Below are 16,615 nucleotides of genomic sequence, written 5' to 3'. Positions count from 1 at the left end.
TTTAACAAGTTTTAATTGCTTTAAAATTATTTTAATCAATTTTTTTTTACTTTCACATGAAAAGAAATACTTTCAATTTGGCTCGACTTAGCTCAAAGCTTGATAGTGAACTTCAACCCTCATTTGCCAAAAATCCTCGTGACGATAACTCTGGAATATTCTACACTTGTGACGACTTGTATGATTGCGGTAATGCTTGACAGCGAACAAGTTCTTGGCGCCGTTGCTAGGGAAATTAAAGCGGCAATTGTTTTGTGTTGGTTAATTTTTCCTATTGTGTTAATATGTTACACTTGAGCTTTTTGTTTAATATTTTCATACGTATAGGTAGTTTAGTTAGCTTTCACAGATTTTATAGTTTTAAATTTTATCGATAAATTTGATACTTGTTCCTTGGTTTCACCTTGTAGGTACCTTCTTTACACATGCAAGGACTCTTTCCTGGTAAACTTGAAGTTATTCTTGAAGGAGTGGTTGAAGAAGAAGGTGAAACAAGTGAGGAAGCCGCTCTTGAATTTGGAGAAGACATTCCTCCTCTTGGTAACAATATGAAGGGAGCTGATCAAGATGAGAATGAAATCTTTACTCTGGATGACTTTCTTGACCAGGAAGCATAATCTTATCATTCTAGTATCTGATTATTAGAAATTCAAGCTAGAAACTTTGAGGTTAAACAAGTCATGATCCAAATGATACTAATGTATGGACAGTTTGGGGGTAATGCTGATGAAGACCCTAATGATCATCTCGCAAGATTCATAAAGGTATGCGAGAATTTCAAGCAAAATGATGTCTCTAAAGATGCATTGAGGTTGCAGTTATTCCCAATATCTTTGAAAAATAAAGCCAGAGATTGGTTGAATTCTCTTCCTGAACATTCAATTGAAACATGGGATGACCTAATAGCTAAGTTTAAGGTAAGGTTCATTCCGAGGGGTAGAAGAGCAACATTGAGAGGTGAGCTTCTCAATTTTGAATAACAACTAGGGGAACATTTCTATGAAGCTTAGGAACGATTCAAGGAGTTGGTAAGAAGCTGTCCTAATCATGAACAAAAAAAGTATGTCCTTATGGAAGCTTTTTGGAATGGGTTAAATGATGCAACAGTGACCATGTTAAACAATGCTTCTAATGGCGGCATTGGCAAGATAAAGGTTAATGAGTTGTACAACTTATATAAAGACATTACTTCTAGTACCATGCAATAATCCCATAAGAGAAGACATGCTAGGAGAGGTTCGCAAGAATTTAGCTCTTCTAAGGAGCTTACTTCTCAATTAGAGGCGATAAATTAGAGATTTGATAGTCTTGAGATTCAAATGAAAAGAGGGACTTCTTCTAGGGTAAATGCATTACAAGCTTCATCTCAAGCTTGTGAACATTATGGTGAAGGACATGTGTTGGATCATTGCCCCTACACTTTAGAAACAATAAGCTACATGAATAATGCACGGAGACCTCCTCAACACAACCCGTACTCGCAAACCTACAACCCAAGGTGGAGAAATCACCCAAACTTCTCATGAAATTACGGGCAAAGTTTAAATCCAATCTCATCCTCTGGGCCTAGGTCGATTAATCCTCTTAGTTTTGACGCAACACAGAAACCAAGAGAAGGTGATTCTAAGATGGAGTAAATGTTGGCTCAAATTTTGAAGAATCAAGAGGCAGATTGGGCTAAGAATAAAGCTACCTTAGCTTTGCATGATACATCTATTAAGGGCCTTAAAGTGCAAATGGGCCAAGTTGCTGCACAACTGAATGCCTTGAATAGGGGAGGCTTACCAAGTGACACCAACCCTAATCTAAAGAGGGAAGGTAAGGAAGAATGCAATGCTATATACTTGAGAAGTGGCAAGACTCTACCTAATGTGATAGACCCAAGAGTAACTAGTCACGGTAGGGCTAATTTTGATAATAGTGAGGAGGTGGATAAAGAAATATTATGTAAAGATGATGACAACAAGAAACAAAAAAAGGATAAGAAGAAAAAGGGGAAAGAAAGAGTTTTAACTCCTCTTAATAAAGAAGAAAGAGAACATGTCGAGGTTGAATTGAAGAAGGAAGAAAAGAAGAGAAAATCAATTACCTCTCCTATTACAACACCCCCACTTCCATTCCCTCAAAGATTCAAGGCTAAGGAGGAAGATACTCAGTTCAAGAAGTTTCTAACAATGTTTAAGCAGCTTCATATTAACATTCCTTTTACTGAAGCCATAGAATAAATGCCCAAATATGCTGAGTTCTTAAAAGATATCTTATCTAAGAAGAGGCGTTTTAGTGAATTTGAAATTGTAGCATTGACCGAAGATTGCAGTGCTATCATACAAAGAAAGCTTCCACCCAAGTTAAAAGATCCTGGTAGTTTTTACATCCCATGCAATATTGGGAAACATTTTGATGGGAAGGCCTTGTGCGACTTAGGTGCAAGTGTAAATCTGATGCCCTTAGCCATTTTCAACAAGTTGGGCTTAGGAGAGGCAAGACCGACAACAATGACACTCCTTCTCACTGACCAAAGCATTTCCTATCCTAGAGGGATTATTGAAGATATGTTAGTGAAAGTAGATCAGTTTATCTTTCTAGCAGACTTCATTGTCCTAGATTGTGATGTGGATTAGGAAATTCCTATCATTTTGGGGAGACCATTCCTAGCTACCGCCCGAACCATCATTAATGCTGAAAAGGGTGAGATTACACTAAGATTAAATGAAGAATAAGTGGTGTTTAACATGAGCAAGGCAATAAAGTTTCTGAATGAATCTCCTCAATGCTGTTATATGGGAATTCTTGATGAGGTGATACATGAAGACTTTAATGGTCGCTTGGTTGAAGACCCTTTGAAAGCTCTAATATTGGGACAGAAGAACATTATAGAAATGAAGGAAGAAGAGTACATGGGAATATTTAGTATCAATTTTTTTCCACCCAAGCGGTTTAGCCCAATGGAGCCTCTTGATGTATCAACTGCTTTGGCATCCCCACTTAAGCCTTCCATTGAGGAGCCTCCAACACTTAAATTGAAGTCATTACCTCCACATCTCAAGTATGTGTATCTTGGGGAAAAGAATTCATTGCCGGTAATTGTGTCATATATCCTAACTAATTTGTAAGAGAAAAAATTATTGAGAGTTCTAAGAGAGCACAAAAGGGCTATTGGATAGACCATAGCCGACATTAAGGGTATAAGCCCATCTCTATGTATGCACAAGATTTTCTTGGAGGATGAGCATAAGACTTCGATAGAGCATCAAAGAAGATTGAATTTGGTGATGAAAGAAGTGGTAAAAAAGGAAATCTTAAAGTGGCTTTATGCTGGGATCATATATCCTATTTCTGATAGTTCATGGGTGAGCCTAGTCTAGTGTGTCCCTAAAAAGGGCGGTATAACTATAGTGGCTAACACTCATAATGAATTAATCCCTACGTACACTGTAATCGAGTGGAGGGTGTGCATGGATTATCGGAAATTGAATGCAAGCACTCAAAAAGACCACTTTCCTCTACCATTCATTGACCAAATGTTGGATAAGTTAGTTAGTCACAAATTCTTCTGTTTCTTGGATGGATATTCTAGCTATAATCAAATTGCCATTACTCTGGAGGATCAAGAGAAGACCACTTTCACCTGCCCATATGGGACCTTTGCATTTAAGCGCATGCCCTTTGGTTTGTGCAACACTCTAGCGACATTTCAACACTGTATGATGTCCATTTTTTTGACATGATTGAGAGGACCATTAAGGTATTCATGGATGATTTTTCTGTCTTCAATTCTTCATTTGATGTGTGTTTGGACAACTTGGAAGCGGTCTTGTAAAGATGTGAGGAGACCAATTTAATATTGAATTAGGAAAAATGCCATTTTATGGTGCAAGAAGGCATTGTTCTCAGTCACTGGCTGTCAAAGAAGGGTCTTGAAGTGGATAAAGCCAAGATATCAATGATTGAAAAACTACTTCCACCATCAAATGTCAAGGGAATTAGAAGTTTTCTTGAACATGTGGGATTTTATTGCCGGTTTATTAAGGATTTCTCAAAAATAGCCAAGCCATTGTGCAATTTACTAGAGAAGGAAGTTGAGTTCAAGTTTGATGAGAAATGCTTGGAAGCCTTTGAAGAGCTAAAAAAGAGACTTATCTCTGTGCCGATTCTTATAGCTCCGGATTAGAGTGTACCTTTTAACATCATGTGTGATGCAAGTGACTATGCGGTTGGTGCAGTGCTTGGGTAAAAGAAAGATAAGGTATTACATCCCATCTACTATGCTAGTCAGACGCTTGATGGTGCTCAACTTAATTATACCACTACAGAGAAAGACTTGCTTACAGTGGTTTTTACATGTGAAAAATTTCGGGCATAGATTATGGGTACTAAAGTAACTATATATATGGATCATTCGACTTTAAAGTATCTTTTTAGCAAGAAGGACTCAAAGGCTTGTCTAATTTGATGGGTGTTATTGCTACAAGAATTTGATTTAGGGATTGTTGACCAGAAGGGAACTAAAAATCAAGTAGTAGATCATTTGTCACGGTTGAGTACTAATGCTCAACAAGAAGCTAATGGAAAAATTAATGAAGAATTCTTGGATGAGCAACTTTTTACGGTGAAGTACAATGAGGCACCTTGGTTGCTGATTTTGTAAATTACTTGGTGTGCCATGCTCTTCCTCATGATCTCAAACCCCATCAAAAGAAGAAGTTCCTATCTGAGGTAAGGCATTATGTGTAGGATGAGCCTCATCTATTTCGATAATGTTATGATCAATTGATAAGGCGATGTGTGCTGGAGTGTGAGCAACATGATATACTCCATAGCTGTCACTCTTTGGAGTATGGAGGACATTTTGGAGGAGAGAAGACTGCACACAAGATTCTTCAAAGTGGTTTTTATTGGCAAACCTTGTTTAAGGATGCTTATGCTTTTGTACTCTAATGTGACCGCTATTAAAGAATTTGTAACATTTCTAGGAGGAATGAGATGCCTCTCAATAACATGATAGAGGTAGAACTCTTTGATGTATGGGGAATAGACTTCATGGGACCATTTCCTAAATCATTTAGCAATGAATATATCTTGGTGGCTATTGATTATGTCTTTAAATGGGTGGAAGCTGCTGCTTGTGTGAAAAATGATGCCCAAACCATGTTGAAATTCTTAAAGAAATATATTTTCACGAGATTTAGAGCCCCAAGAGCTATTGTGAGTAATGGAGGAACTCATTTTTGTAACAATCAATTTCAAGTTCTATTGAAGAAGTATGGTGTGAAACACAAGGTAGCATTAGCTTATCACCTACAATCTAACGGCCAAGTGAAAATTTTGAACAGAGAGATCAAGTCTATCCTAGAGAAGACTGTGGGAGAGACTAGGAGGGATTGGTCACTGAAGCTAGATGATGCCTTGTGGGCCTATCGCAAGGCATATAAAACCCCCATTGGCATGTCTCCTTATTGATTGGTATTCAGGAAAGCTTGTTATTTTCCAGTAAAATTGGAGCATAAGGCCTATTGGACTGTGAAAAAGCTAAATTTTGACTTCAAGGCTAGTGGTAAAAAAAGGCTTCTGTAATTAAATAAACTTAAAGAATTCCGGATGCAAGCCTATGAGAGTTCAAAGATCTACAAAGAGAAAACAAAGAGGCTGCATGACAAGAAGATCATCCTAAGGAAATTTGAAGCCAGACAACAAGTCTTAATCTTTAATTCAAAGTTGAGGTTATTTCCTAGAAAGTTGAAATCTAGATGGTCGGATCCCTTTGTGGTGGTTTAGGCATTCACCAATGGTGTGGTTGAATTGGAAGGCCAAGATAGTGAAAAATGTAAGGTGAATGGTCAACGGTTGAAGCACTATTGGGGCGGTGAAGTTGATCATCAAGCATCCACCATCCAATTATCTAATGCAACTTGAGGAAATGAAAAGTCAGGCTGAAAGACTATAAATCAAGGGCTCTTGGGAGGCAACCCAAGCTCTTAACCTTACTTTGTGTGTTTAGTTTGATCTTTGTGTGTTTTTAGTAGATTTATGTTTGGTCTTATGTTTTGTAGGTGGTGAAAGATCTTCCAATAAAGAAAAGCATATGTCAAGGGTAGAAGAAGGGAAATCAAGAAGTCTGATAGGAATTAAGCATTTTTCAGGGAAGTTGAACTTGAATTAAGCTTTTATTATGTTGATTGAAACTTATTTTCTATGTTAAAAAGGACGTTGAAATTGCTTGATGTCATGATTTCTTGTTTCTGGGATGACATTGTGGTTCTTGGGCATATGAATTTTTAATGTTGTTAAATTTTAATTTTTGCATGATTCTAGGCTAATTTGAGTATGACTCATTAGTTAATTATCAATTTGATGGACTTGGATTGCTTTTGAATGATTGTGATGGTTATTGATGGCCATCTTGTATCATTTTTAGTTAAAAGTGTGTTTTGGTGAAATCTGGATTCATAAAGAAAAAAATATTTTCTGATACTGATGATATTTCTGAATCTGTTGTGCCCTCTGTATCATGCACCACGGCTCACAAATAGTACACTGCAGTGCATCAATCTTTCTCGAAGGAATGATGCTCTCTGTACCCACCATCAGGGCGCATTGTCATCCTACCACGACGCATATATATCCCCCAGAATCCATTCTCTGTACCAAGAGCCGCGGCGCAGTGCGTTCGCACCATAGCTCATATGGCCATTCTTTGTGGACCGCCACGGCGCAATGGCATTTTTGCCTGAAATAGCCCTAATCTATAGTTTCATTCAACTGCAAGACAGAACACAGCTTTTTGTCCTCATTCTGCATCTGCCTATTCTCCCTTCACCTCCTTCCCTTTGAACACCGATGTCCTTCGTTTCCCTCGTCGTGTGCTACACCGTGAACCTTGACCCCACGAACTATTTCTTTCTTGTTCTATATCTCGCCTCACCACTACCGTTCACCTTCGTCTTGTCCTCATGGTAAACCTGACGTCGCCTCACCTATTTCTATCTCTCATTCTAGTCGACTACCCTGGCTCTTCAAGCACCCACACATTCTTCCAACATCACCAATCTCCTCTGCCCTCACACGTCTCGCCCTTCCATTTATAACTGCCAATTTAAAATATGGGGTATCCTTCGACTGAGTGTGGGTATGGCTTTGTTGCTCAAGCTTGTTGCTAAATGCTCGAGCCTGCTCTTTTTGTAGCCTTGTCTCCCTTCTCCTCCTGCTCAGGCGCGTAGGCAATTGTGAGGTTTGTTCTTCCCGCATGTACTTCATTAAAGAATAGTTTGATAAATAGCTGAAATTTCTGAGCTTGAGGTTGTTGATTAGAGAGGTTAGATTCTTAATAGAGGGAGGGCTCCGTGAACATTTCAGTTTTGTCTATCTAGAAATTGAATTTTCTTTTTTTTTTCTTTTAGCTGCGGAGTGTACTGTGGTGTGTGTATGATTGTGTCTGGGCTTTTAGAATTATCAGTTTTGAGTGACAACTATGGTTCAATGGCTTTGTGCCAAGAAATTTTTCATACTGGTATTAGCATGAGGCTTGAACTTTATTGAATAGAAGTGTGAGGTAGTTATTTAGGATTGATTAATGGTTAATTTTGGAGGTTTGTGTTGTTTAAGTTTGGACGATCTTTTTAGGTAGTTGTAATTTTTCATTTACTTTCATTGTTCTTTTCTCTTGCTTAGTTGTTCTGTTTGTTTTCTTTAGTGTTTTTGCAGGTTAATGGCTCCTAAAAAAAGAGTTCGAACCCGTCATCCTCCTAAACCCACTCCTGACTACATTAAGTCTATCACCTCTTCTAGAAAGTTAGTTCAAGAAAAAGAATTTCTCTCCACTGACAAGCATGCCTTCTATAACATAGCTAAAAATTTCCATAACTGCATAGGCTTGTTGAGACCTAGGTCAGAGGGTATCATTAATTTTGTTCAGGAACTTTACTCATTCGCAACCACTTACTCAACACTTGACTGCCGGGTTAGGGGTGTTAGAGTTAGAATTATTGATGAGGAAATCTAAAGACACTTTAACTTACCTGCAATCGCAAATTATCAGTATCAGTACCTCAGAACTCATATAGATGAAATCCCTTTTGCCCTTGTTGCTGAAACTTTAGATGAAAGGGGAATCAATAGTTTGAGTACTAAATAAGGTCAAGAGATTTATTTAAATAGGACCTACCTGACAGTCAAAGCTAAAATTTGGCTTCACTTCATTAACCATAATCTCCAGCCACGAACCCATTTTACTAACGTTCGGAGGGACACTGCCTTACTCATTTACCTCTTAATGACTGAGCAACCTATAAACCTTGTTGCTATTATATACGATTCCATTCACTCTTCTTTAGATCGTTCCTCTACTTGTTTAGTCTTTCCTCATTTCATTTCCCAGCTCTGTGCATCTAAAGGTGTACAGAGAGCTTCATCTGACCTCTTAAGCCTGAGAAACCTTTTGTCTATAAGAGCATCAAGCAGTATATTGTTCAAGGCGGTGAGGATATTGGTGAGGAAGCCCAGATAGAGGTTGAGGGTGACATTATGGACTGAGCCGGGCCTAGTTACTCTCTTGAGGGTGTCCACCAGCGTTTAGACAGCCTAACAGTTAATGTTAGAGGTCTTCAGATTGGACAGTCCAAGATGGATCGTTTATTATGTAAAATGGCTGCACACTGGGAGATTAATCTCTCATCTGATGGAGAGGAGGCAGCTGATGATAGTAACAATGAAGAAGTGGAGGGTGAAAAGGACTTTGATATCAATGATGATGGTGAAGCTAATGCGTAGGAGCTGTGAAGGACCATTACTTTGTTTTTCTTGTCTTTCTTTTCTTTTCTTTTCTTTTCTTTATTTTATTTGCTGTATTCATTGGAGAATATTTTGTTTTGTTACTTGTGCCGGCTATTAGAAGCTTATGTGAACATTCTGTCTAACTTGTGCAAAAATATTGACTATCTCTACTCTCTTTGACTTAACCTGTTTTTGTGACTTGTGTTTGGGACATTGCTTCATACATTACACATATTTATACAAGTTTAGTCTTGTAGAAATCATTCTTTTTGTCCTCTCTTACAATCAAATTTGATGTTTTTACGCTTAGTGATTGCTTGAGAGATGGCCCTCCTTTTCCCTTAAACAGTGGGGACACTGTTTATTTTAAGTTTGGGGGTGAAGGATGTTTATTGTGGTTTATTGCATCTTTTCGGTGTTTTGGCAAGCATTTTGATTTTTCCCAAATTCATATATGTGCTCATCAAAGTTATAATTGTTGAGCTGAGTTGATGGATTATATGTTGAATTGCATGTTTAACCGATGATTGAAAAGTTGTTTAGTAAGTATTTTTGGCAAGTTGTAGTTAATATTAAGATTTGCATGATTTACATTATTAAATCTTGTATTTCAATATTTTTGAAGAAACTTTTGTGCACAATAAAGTCAAGTTTATTTTGAATGTCATTGTTGAAGGAAATTGCAACAAGTTAATTTATATGATACTATTTTGATTAATGAATTTCATAGCTTGCTTTGAATTTTCTCAAAATTTTTTAGTTGTTTAACTTGATTTTAAAAAAATGATTAGGGCCATCTTTAAATGCGTTTGAGCCTTTCAAGATAACCTAAGTGGTTTTATCCTTTTGAATCCTTAATTTGAGCCGTAAAAAAAAACTTTAAATTCGTTTGGCTATCCACTTGAAATCCAAACCTTATAAGCCCGAAAAACCATGAATTACCTTGGCTTTGAGATAAATAGATATTTGTGATGGGTGATTAGGATTGGATGCAGTAGACAAGCTATACTATTTTTGGTGGGATATGGATTATGTGGATGAAATTATGGAGCTTTTGTAATACAAGCTATTATTGATATAAAAAAAACAAAAAAAACAAAAAAATAAATATGGTGCATTTTGAATTCAATAAAGCTTGGTCTAGAAGATCAATTTGGTTCAAGTTTGGGGGAGGATACATGTGTAGTTGAAGAAAATTTTGTTTATTCAAGGAGGGAGAGTTCAAGGGCATTTATCTCAAAGTATTAGAGTTATTCTTTAATCCTATTCTGTCAATTACCTTTACCCTTGGCCACATTACAAGCTTATAAAGTCCCTTTGATTTTTGAATCTAGTGAGACAACTTTTGAGTAGAGAGATTGGGAGAAGTTTAGATGTGAAAATTCCACTGATTGAAATTGCTTTATACAACTTGAGTTGATGTTGTTGACTTAGATAATTGCAGGATAAATATATCTTGACTATATTCACACACTCATACTTCAAAAAAAATTGTTGAAAAGCTAAGTTTAATTTTATGAATCAAGCATTCATTGATATTTTACTCTCTTATTTGGAATACTAGCTTGAACAACTAATGAGGACAAAAATTTAGCATGCATGCTAGATGTCTAACCTGTACATTTAGTTGTTTTAAGTGTTTCACTCGAGGACGAGCAAAGATTTAATTTTGGGGGTGTGATAACCTATTGAAATTAATGCCAATTCAATGCATTTTTCCTACACTTTATGTGCTAAATTAGATCAATTATAAATATTTTAGGTTAAATATAAGAAAATGAGCGTTATTTCAAATTGACATAGAAAATAGAGTTTATTGAGAATTTTGCAAAGATGCTAACTTTGATTTTAAACTTTAAAAGATCTCATAACCTTATGTATTGTTTCAGGTGATTTTTGTTAGATATTTTTAAAGAAATAGAGCCAAACAATGATTGAAGATGTATATGGAAGCAGAATAGCAGAAAAATGGAAGTCAAAACAAAAGATTAGAGACTTTGCATGCGCCACGACATGTGGCACAAAGACTGGAGTCCTGAAGATGCATGTGCGCCGTGGCATACTGTCAACACGCCGTGGCGCAAATCCACATTTTACCACATGCACTGTAGCATACTGTCAACATGCCGCGACTCATGGCCTTAATTCTACTGTGCGTTTTGAGCTTTAGAACGAAAAAATTAGGGTAGAAAAAGCATAAACGCACCTGCAGAAGGGGGAGCATGACTTGGAGAGATTCTTGGAAGTTTTCTCTGTTAGGGTTTGGGTTCTTGAAGGAGATTTGGCCAAGGATTAAAGATTTGAAGAGATTCAAGTGGATTTCTTTCGGTTTTTCTTCTTCTCTTCCCTTTTCTCTCTTTGTTTCTGATATGGATGCTATATATTGTAATATTTATGGCTCTTTTCTGAACATGAGTAGCTAGTTTCCTTGTTCTAGGATTATTTCAACCCTTTGTTGTATGGATTAATATTTGAATATCCCTCTCTTTTAGTAGTTAATGACATATATGTGTTTATTTTTCCCATGCTTAATGCTTTTAAGTACTTGATCACCATTTATATTGCTTTGTTCACTTGAGTTATGCTAGAGAGAGCTAATTTAGGTGTAGAACTTGGATAAAATAGTTTTGGACTTGAAATTTTACAAAGATAAATGGATGATTTTGTTGGTAAAATAGAGATATTTTATTAACCCTTTATAGTCACATTAAGATTGGTGCTTAAAATTTGTTCGCACTAATTATTTTCAAGGGATTGTAAAATTTTAGTGTTTTCAAATATACTTGATTTTGACTTGAGAAAGCTTCTTCAAGTGAATTAGAATCTTAAGACCAACACTTATTTTCATTAAAAATATATTAGAGAGGAATTAATTTAAGTTCTATAAAATACAAAGGGGAGGGATAATCCTAGTTCCTTATCTCCAAAAGTCAAAGTTTTAACAAGTTTTAATTGCTTTAAAATTATTTTAATCATATTTTTTTACTTTCACATAAAAAGAAATATTTTCAATTTGGCTCAACCTAGCTCAAAGCTCGATAGTGAACTTTAACCCTCATTCGCCTAAAATCCTCGTGGGAATGATAAGTCTGAAATATTCTACACTTATGATAACCCATACGCTTACGATAACGCTTGATGGCGAATACTAGGCAATTGGTGGTTAGAAATAAAGGACCTTGAATAGTTTTAGCTTGAGCATTTATTTTGTCTTTTTTTTGTTTGTTTATTTAGTTAGATCCTTGATCTTGTCTTATTTTTGCAGGACTATTTTGCATGCCACGTAAAGCTAGATTGAAAAAGACACTTGAGGAGTCTCAAAGAAATCTTGAAAGCTATTTCACCTCAAACTCAACCTCTAACTAGTGAAAAAGTTACAAACAAAGAGATAGCTAAGGATGAGAATGACAGGCTATGTGTCATTAATTTCTTGTGTAGACAAGCTAAAGGATACCAATTTGGGATTAAAGTGCCTGACTTCTAAGCTAACAACTTTGAGATTAAACAAACTATGCTTAAGATGATTGAGATGAATGGAAAATTTGTGAGAATCAAGATGAGGATCCTAATGGACATTTGGTGAACTTCCTTGACATATGTGACTCATTCAAGCAAAATGGGGTTCCTCAAGATGTCATCCATCTTTGCCTTTTCTCTTACTCTTTATAAGGAAAAGCTAAAGATTGGCTCAATAATTTAGATGAAGGTAGAGTTTCATCATGGGAAGAAATGGAAGGCAAGTTCAGATCTAATTTTTTTCCCACATAACAAGATGGTCGATTCTAGAGCCAGCATTCTTAATTTTAATTAACATTTGTATGAAGCTTGGGAAAGGTTTAAGCAATTGGTGAAGTAGAGTCCTAGGCATAATCAAGAAAAATGGGTCTTGATTCAAGTTTTTGGTAGCAAGCTAACACCTGAATCTAAGTCTGAAATGAATTCAATCACTAATAGTAGGATTACAAAGCAACCAGTAAACTGTTTAGATGATCTTACTATTGATTAAATCCAGAACAATAATGAGAGAAGACCTGGGAGACCATAAGAAAGAGTTACTGATGACTCTTCATCTTCCCAAGTGGTAGCTTTACTTCAAACTCTTAGTAAGAGATTTGATCGTCTAGAAGAATGTGTTGATCGAAACAATCGTGGGCCTATGGGAACTCATGCTATATATACTTAGTGTGATTATTCTGGAGATGCACATGCTACTAAACTTTGCCATCTTTCTCAACAAGTTGAGACAGTAAATTATGCTGGGAATTATTGTGGCAATAATCAAGTCAACCCATTTTCAAACACTTACAATCCTGGGTGGCATTAGAATCCTAACTTTTCTTGGAAAAATAGTGCAACCTTAATCAAGCTTCATCTTCTTGTGCAAAGCCAATCATTCCTCCAAGTTTTCCTCAAGTTAAAAAGCAATCTATTCCTATTCAATGTTGAAGTGCTTGGAATTGTTTGGTGTGGTTTTAGGGTAGAAGATTAACCCACAGAAGACAATGGTGGTTTTCTCAATGAATTAAGGGTCGAGAAACATGAAAACTTAGTGGGTACATGTAGGGTTCAACAAATTAAATAACAGATTAGTGTAGATATCTTGGATTAGAGGTCTACCTACTCATAGCATTCCCACAGAAAAAAAATCATTTTGCTCAAGTGTATATGTATAATGTGTATAAATAATTCCTAAATTTAATGCATTTTAAAATTTCTAGGCCCATCACTCCCTTAAATCATATGGAGTGCACGTGAGGAAGATGAGAGGAAGGTATCGCTTCTTGTTGGCTAAAGTGCAAAAAAATCTAAGCAAATGGAAGGTACAAAGTCTTTATTTGGTGCAATCCATGATTCAATTGGTACCTATGTTCAATACATTGCTTGATGATATTTATAGGGATTTTGAGCATGATCTTCAGGTTTTGAATGATCCTCTTAAAAGGTTACTTGATTTTCTTTATAAGGATATGTTGGGCTAACCTTGCATTGATTTGCTTCGTACTTTGTTTGAGTATTTGCCTTACTTTTCTACCCAAAAAAAAAAAAGATTTGAAAAAAAAGGAAAATCCTATTCTTAAAACCACTTCATTGTTATTCCTTTTTTTTTCCCCATTCCAATATTAGTCAGTTATACACTTTGCCTTTTCTTATTATAAAATAAATCAGATTAGGAATTATATGTTAAAAGATAAAACTTATAAAATTAATCTTATATACATAACATATTTATATTCAATCAAATCATGACAAATTGATATTAAAATCATGCTCTTGAGATTTCAAAATTGACTATATAATGTATCCAAACATACACAAAGTTCCATTAAATAGGTTCCGCACAAAATGTTGGGTCTTTGACAAAATAATATTTTATCCCCTACATAGTATGTATTTTATTGAATAATTAAGGGTTAAATAACAAAAATATTCTCGAACTTTTTCTCTAGGAACGCCTAGCATTCTAAACATTCTTTTGAATCATTTTTGCCCTGAAAATTTAAAAAATAGAGCATTTTTATCCCACCATTAAATATGTGGAACGTTGACCATTAATTAAAGTTTGACCAATGTATTTTATAATTTTGCCCTATTTTGTTTTTGTATTTTTGGGTTTTTGTTTTCATTCGTTAGAAGAAGAAAAATTAAAGAATTCATTGAAGAACAAAATCGGAGAATAAGCATAGAAGAAGGAAAGAGGAAAAAAATTTAAAAATATCCTTAGTCAAATTTCAGTTTAATAGTCAACGTTTGCGATTTTTAACAATAGAGCAAAAATGCTATGTTTTTGAAACTTTCAAAGCAAAAATGCTACAAAAAAAACTTTGGGATGACAGGCGCCTATAGAGAAAAAGTTCTAAAGCATTTTTACCCTTGAACCTAATAATTAAAATCTATTTTTTTAATTTATTGGGATTACATAAATTTTGAAAACATGTATTTTATTCTAATACCCTTCATTAACTTAGCAAAAGGCAACGTTAGTTAATTATATGTCTAGATTGATTCAACGTATTTCAACAAAAAACAGTCAACTATCTCATCTCTTATAACAATAGGAAAATATGCAACTTGCCATTTGTTGTCGCGGGGACCAATATCCACTTGCCAATAATTAAATTTTTTGAGGAAAATGTTTACTTTTGTCTTAGTATTTGATTTTCGTACGTCACATCATGAAGAACTTTTGAAAATTATTAAGAAAAATTAATTCACCTATTCTTATAATTTATTTTATTTGAATCAAATTCTTGTAATTTGATCCATTAAATATGATTCATGAAGATTAAAATTATTAATGAATAATTAAATTTCTGAAAACAAAAACACTTTTAAATTTCTAGAAAAGTGATTTAATACTTTTGACTAAAAAAATAGAGAAATAAAATTTGATTTATTGCAATATTTACATTTTTTATTAATTGTTTTTCAAAATTCTATATGTATAAAAATTTAGAAGACATTACTAATTATAATCTCTTAATAAAAATATAAAAGTTTTTAATTCCAATTTTTTAAAAGGAAGAAATTTAAAACTTTAACATTTAAGAATTGACAAATATAATAGATCAAACTATAATAGCTTAATTGAAATAAAATAAATTAGGATTAAGGGTCATTTTTGCTCTCGAACTTTTTTTTGTAAGGCTTGTTGGTGTTTTGAACTCGATTTTGGATCATTTTATTCCTAAATGTTTGAAATCATTGGCCTCATTACTCCATTGTCCATGTGCTTAATGGTTCCATTAGTGGGTTTCACCATTTTCACAGCTTGCATTTTTAATATTTTTATTATAAAATATGTTGGATTAATGATCATTTTTGCCTTGAAACTTTTCACATAAGGTTTGTGAGTGTCCTAAACTTCATTTAGGTCATTTTCTATTCCTAAACATTTGAAATCACCTACTTTGTTATTCTGATGTTGACGCACTTAATGGTTTCGTTTTCTACTTTGTGGGCCCTATCATTTTGCATAAGTGGCAGACACCTCATCCTCCACTCACTCTCCCTTCTTCTCCCTCTCCCCTCTCTCCTCCCCACTTTCTCATTGTCCTCTCTCTCTCTCTCTCTCAGTGACAAATTCCCCTCTCTCTTCTAATCATCCTCTCTCTCTTCTGCTAAATAAAAAAATGACCCTATGCAAAAATGCAATAGGAGTGACTAAGTTGGTGTGATCATTCTTAGGAATTAAAACAATCAGAGTGCCGTTAATAGAGGTAATATCAGAAGGATAGCGAAAGATGTGTTTAATCAAACATATAAAAGCATTAAGACCATTCAGCTCCAGTGCCCATGTCAAAAATAGCCTCTTTAATTTCCAAATTGGTCACACCTCAGTCAAACCTATTAAGAATATCATCGTCGATATATTGGTAAGCTCGAGAACAATTTAACTCCTCTCTAGTCAACAAATATTTGCCATGGATAGAAGCAAAGAAGGTTAATTGTCACCATAGACTTAATCACAATAGTCTCATAAATGTAATCCAATTCCTAATCTCAATTTTAATGGCATCCACACGGTTACAATTTCATTACCATTAGAAACCTGATGAAAAAAGTTCGTTTTTTGTCTCTTGTAATTAAGCTCTAGTCTTTTCTAGCTTTTTGAGCCTAAAGCAAACATTCTTGTAGCATAACTTGCTCGAGTTCCAATCAAAGATCATGATGTAACTCCTCTCGTATATGTTATTATGTGAACACGTAGCAAGCTTTCGAGTAATGCCACTTAAGGGTGTTCATGGGATGAGACGGAACTAGAACACCTATGTCTTATGTCTTGTCCTAAAAAATGATGGGGATTGAATTTTTATCCAATATCTTGTCTCATCCTATTAGGAATTGA

General features: G+C 35.1%; 1 protein-coding gene and 1 non-coding gene across 2 annotated transcripts; one reads left to right on the top strand and one right to left on the bottom strand.

Annotated features, from left to right (window-relative positions):
* Positions 1-947: 947 nt before the first annotated feature.
* LOC129296815 (small nucleolar RNA R71) lies at positions 948-1,054 on the bottom strand. The gene has a single exon (XR_008589983.1). It is a non-coding gene; the product is annotated as a small nucleolar RNA R71 (small nucleolar RNA).
* Positions 1,055-2,225: 1,171 nt separating this feature from the next.
* On the top strand, positions 2,226-2,621 carry LOC129312501 (uncharacterized). The gene has a single exon (XM_054955177.1). It carries the CDS (start codon positions 2,226-2,228, stop codon positions 2,619-2,621), a length of 396 nt encoding a protein of 131 aa, XP_054811152.1.
* The last annotated feature ends 13,994 nt before the right edge of the window (positions 2,622-16,615 follow it).

Source organism: Prosopis cineraria, unplaced genomic scaffold, assembly GCF_029017545.1.
Source record: "Prosopis cineraria cultivar Desert tree isolate PC_DT_omini unplaced genomic scaffold, ASM2901754v1 PC1, whole genome shotgun sequence".
NCBI lineage: Eukaryota > Viridiplantae > Streptophyta > Magnoliopsida > Fabales > Fabaceae > Prosopis > Prosopis cineraria.
This window is presented reverse-complemented; position numbering and strand designations above follow the sequence as displayed.

Excerpts from the sequence above, each read along its gene's own strand:
- LOC129312501 (XM_054955177.1), top strand. The coding sequence starts at position 2,226 with ATGCCCAAATATGCTGAGTTCTTAAAAGATATCTTATCTAAGAAGAGG.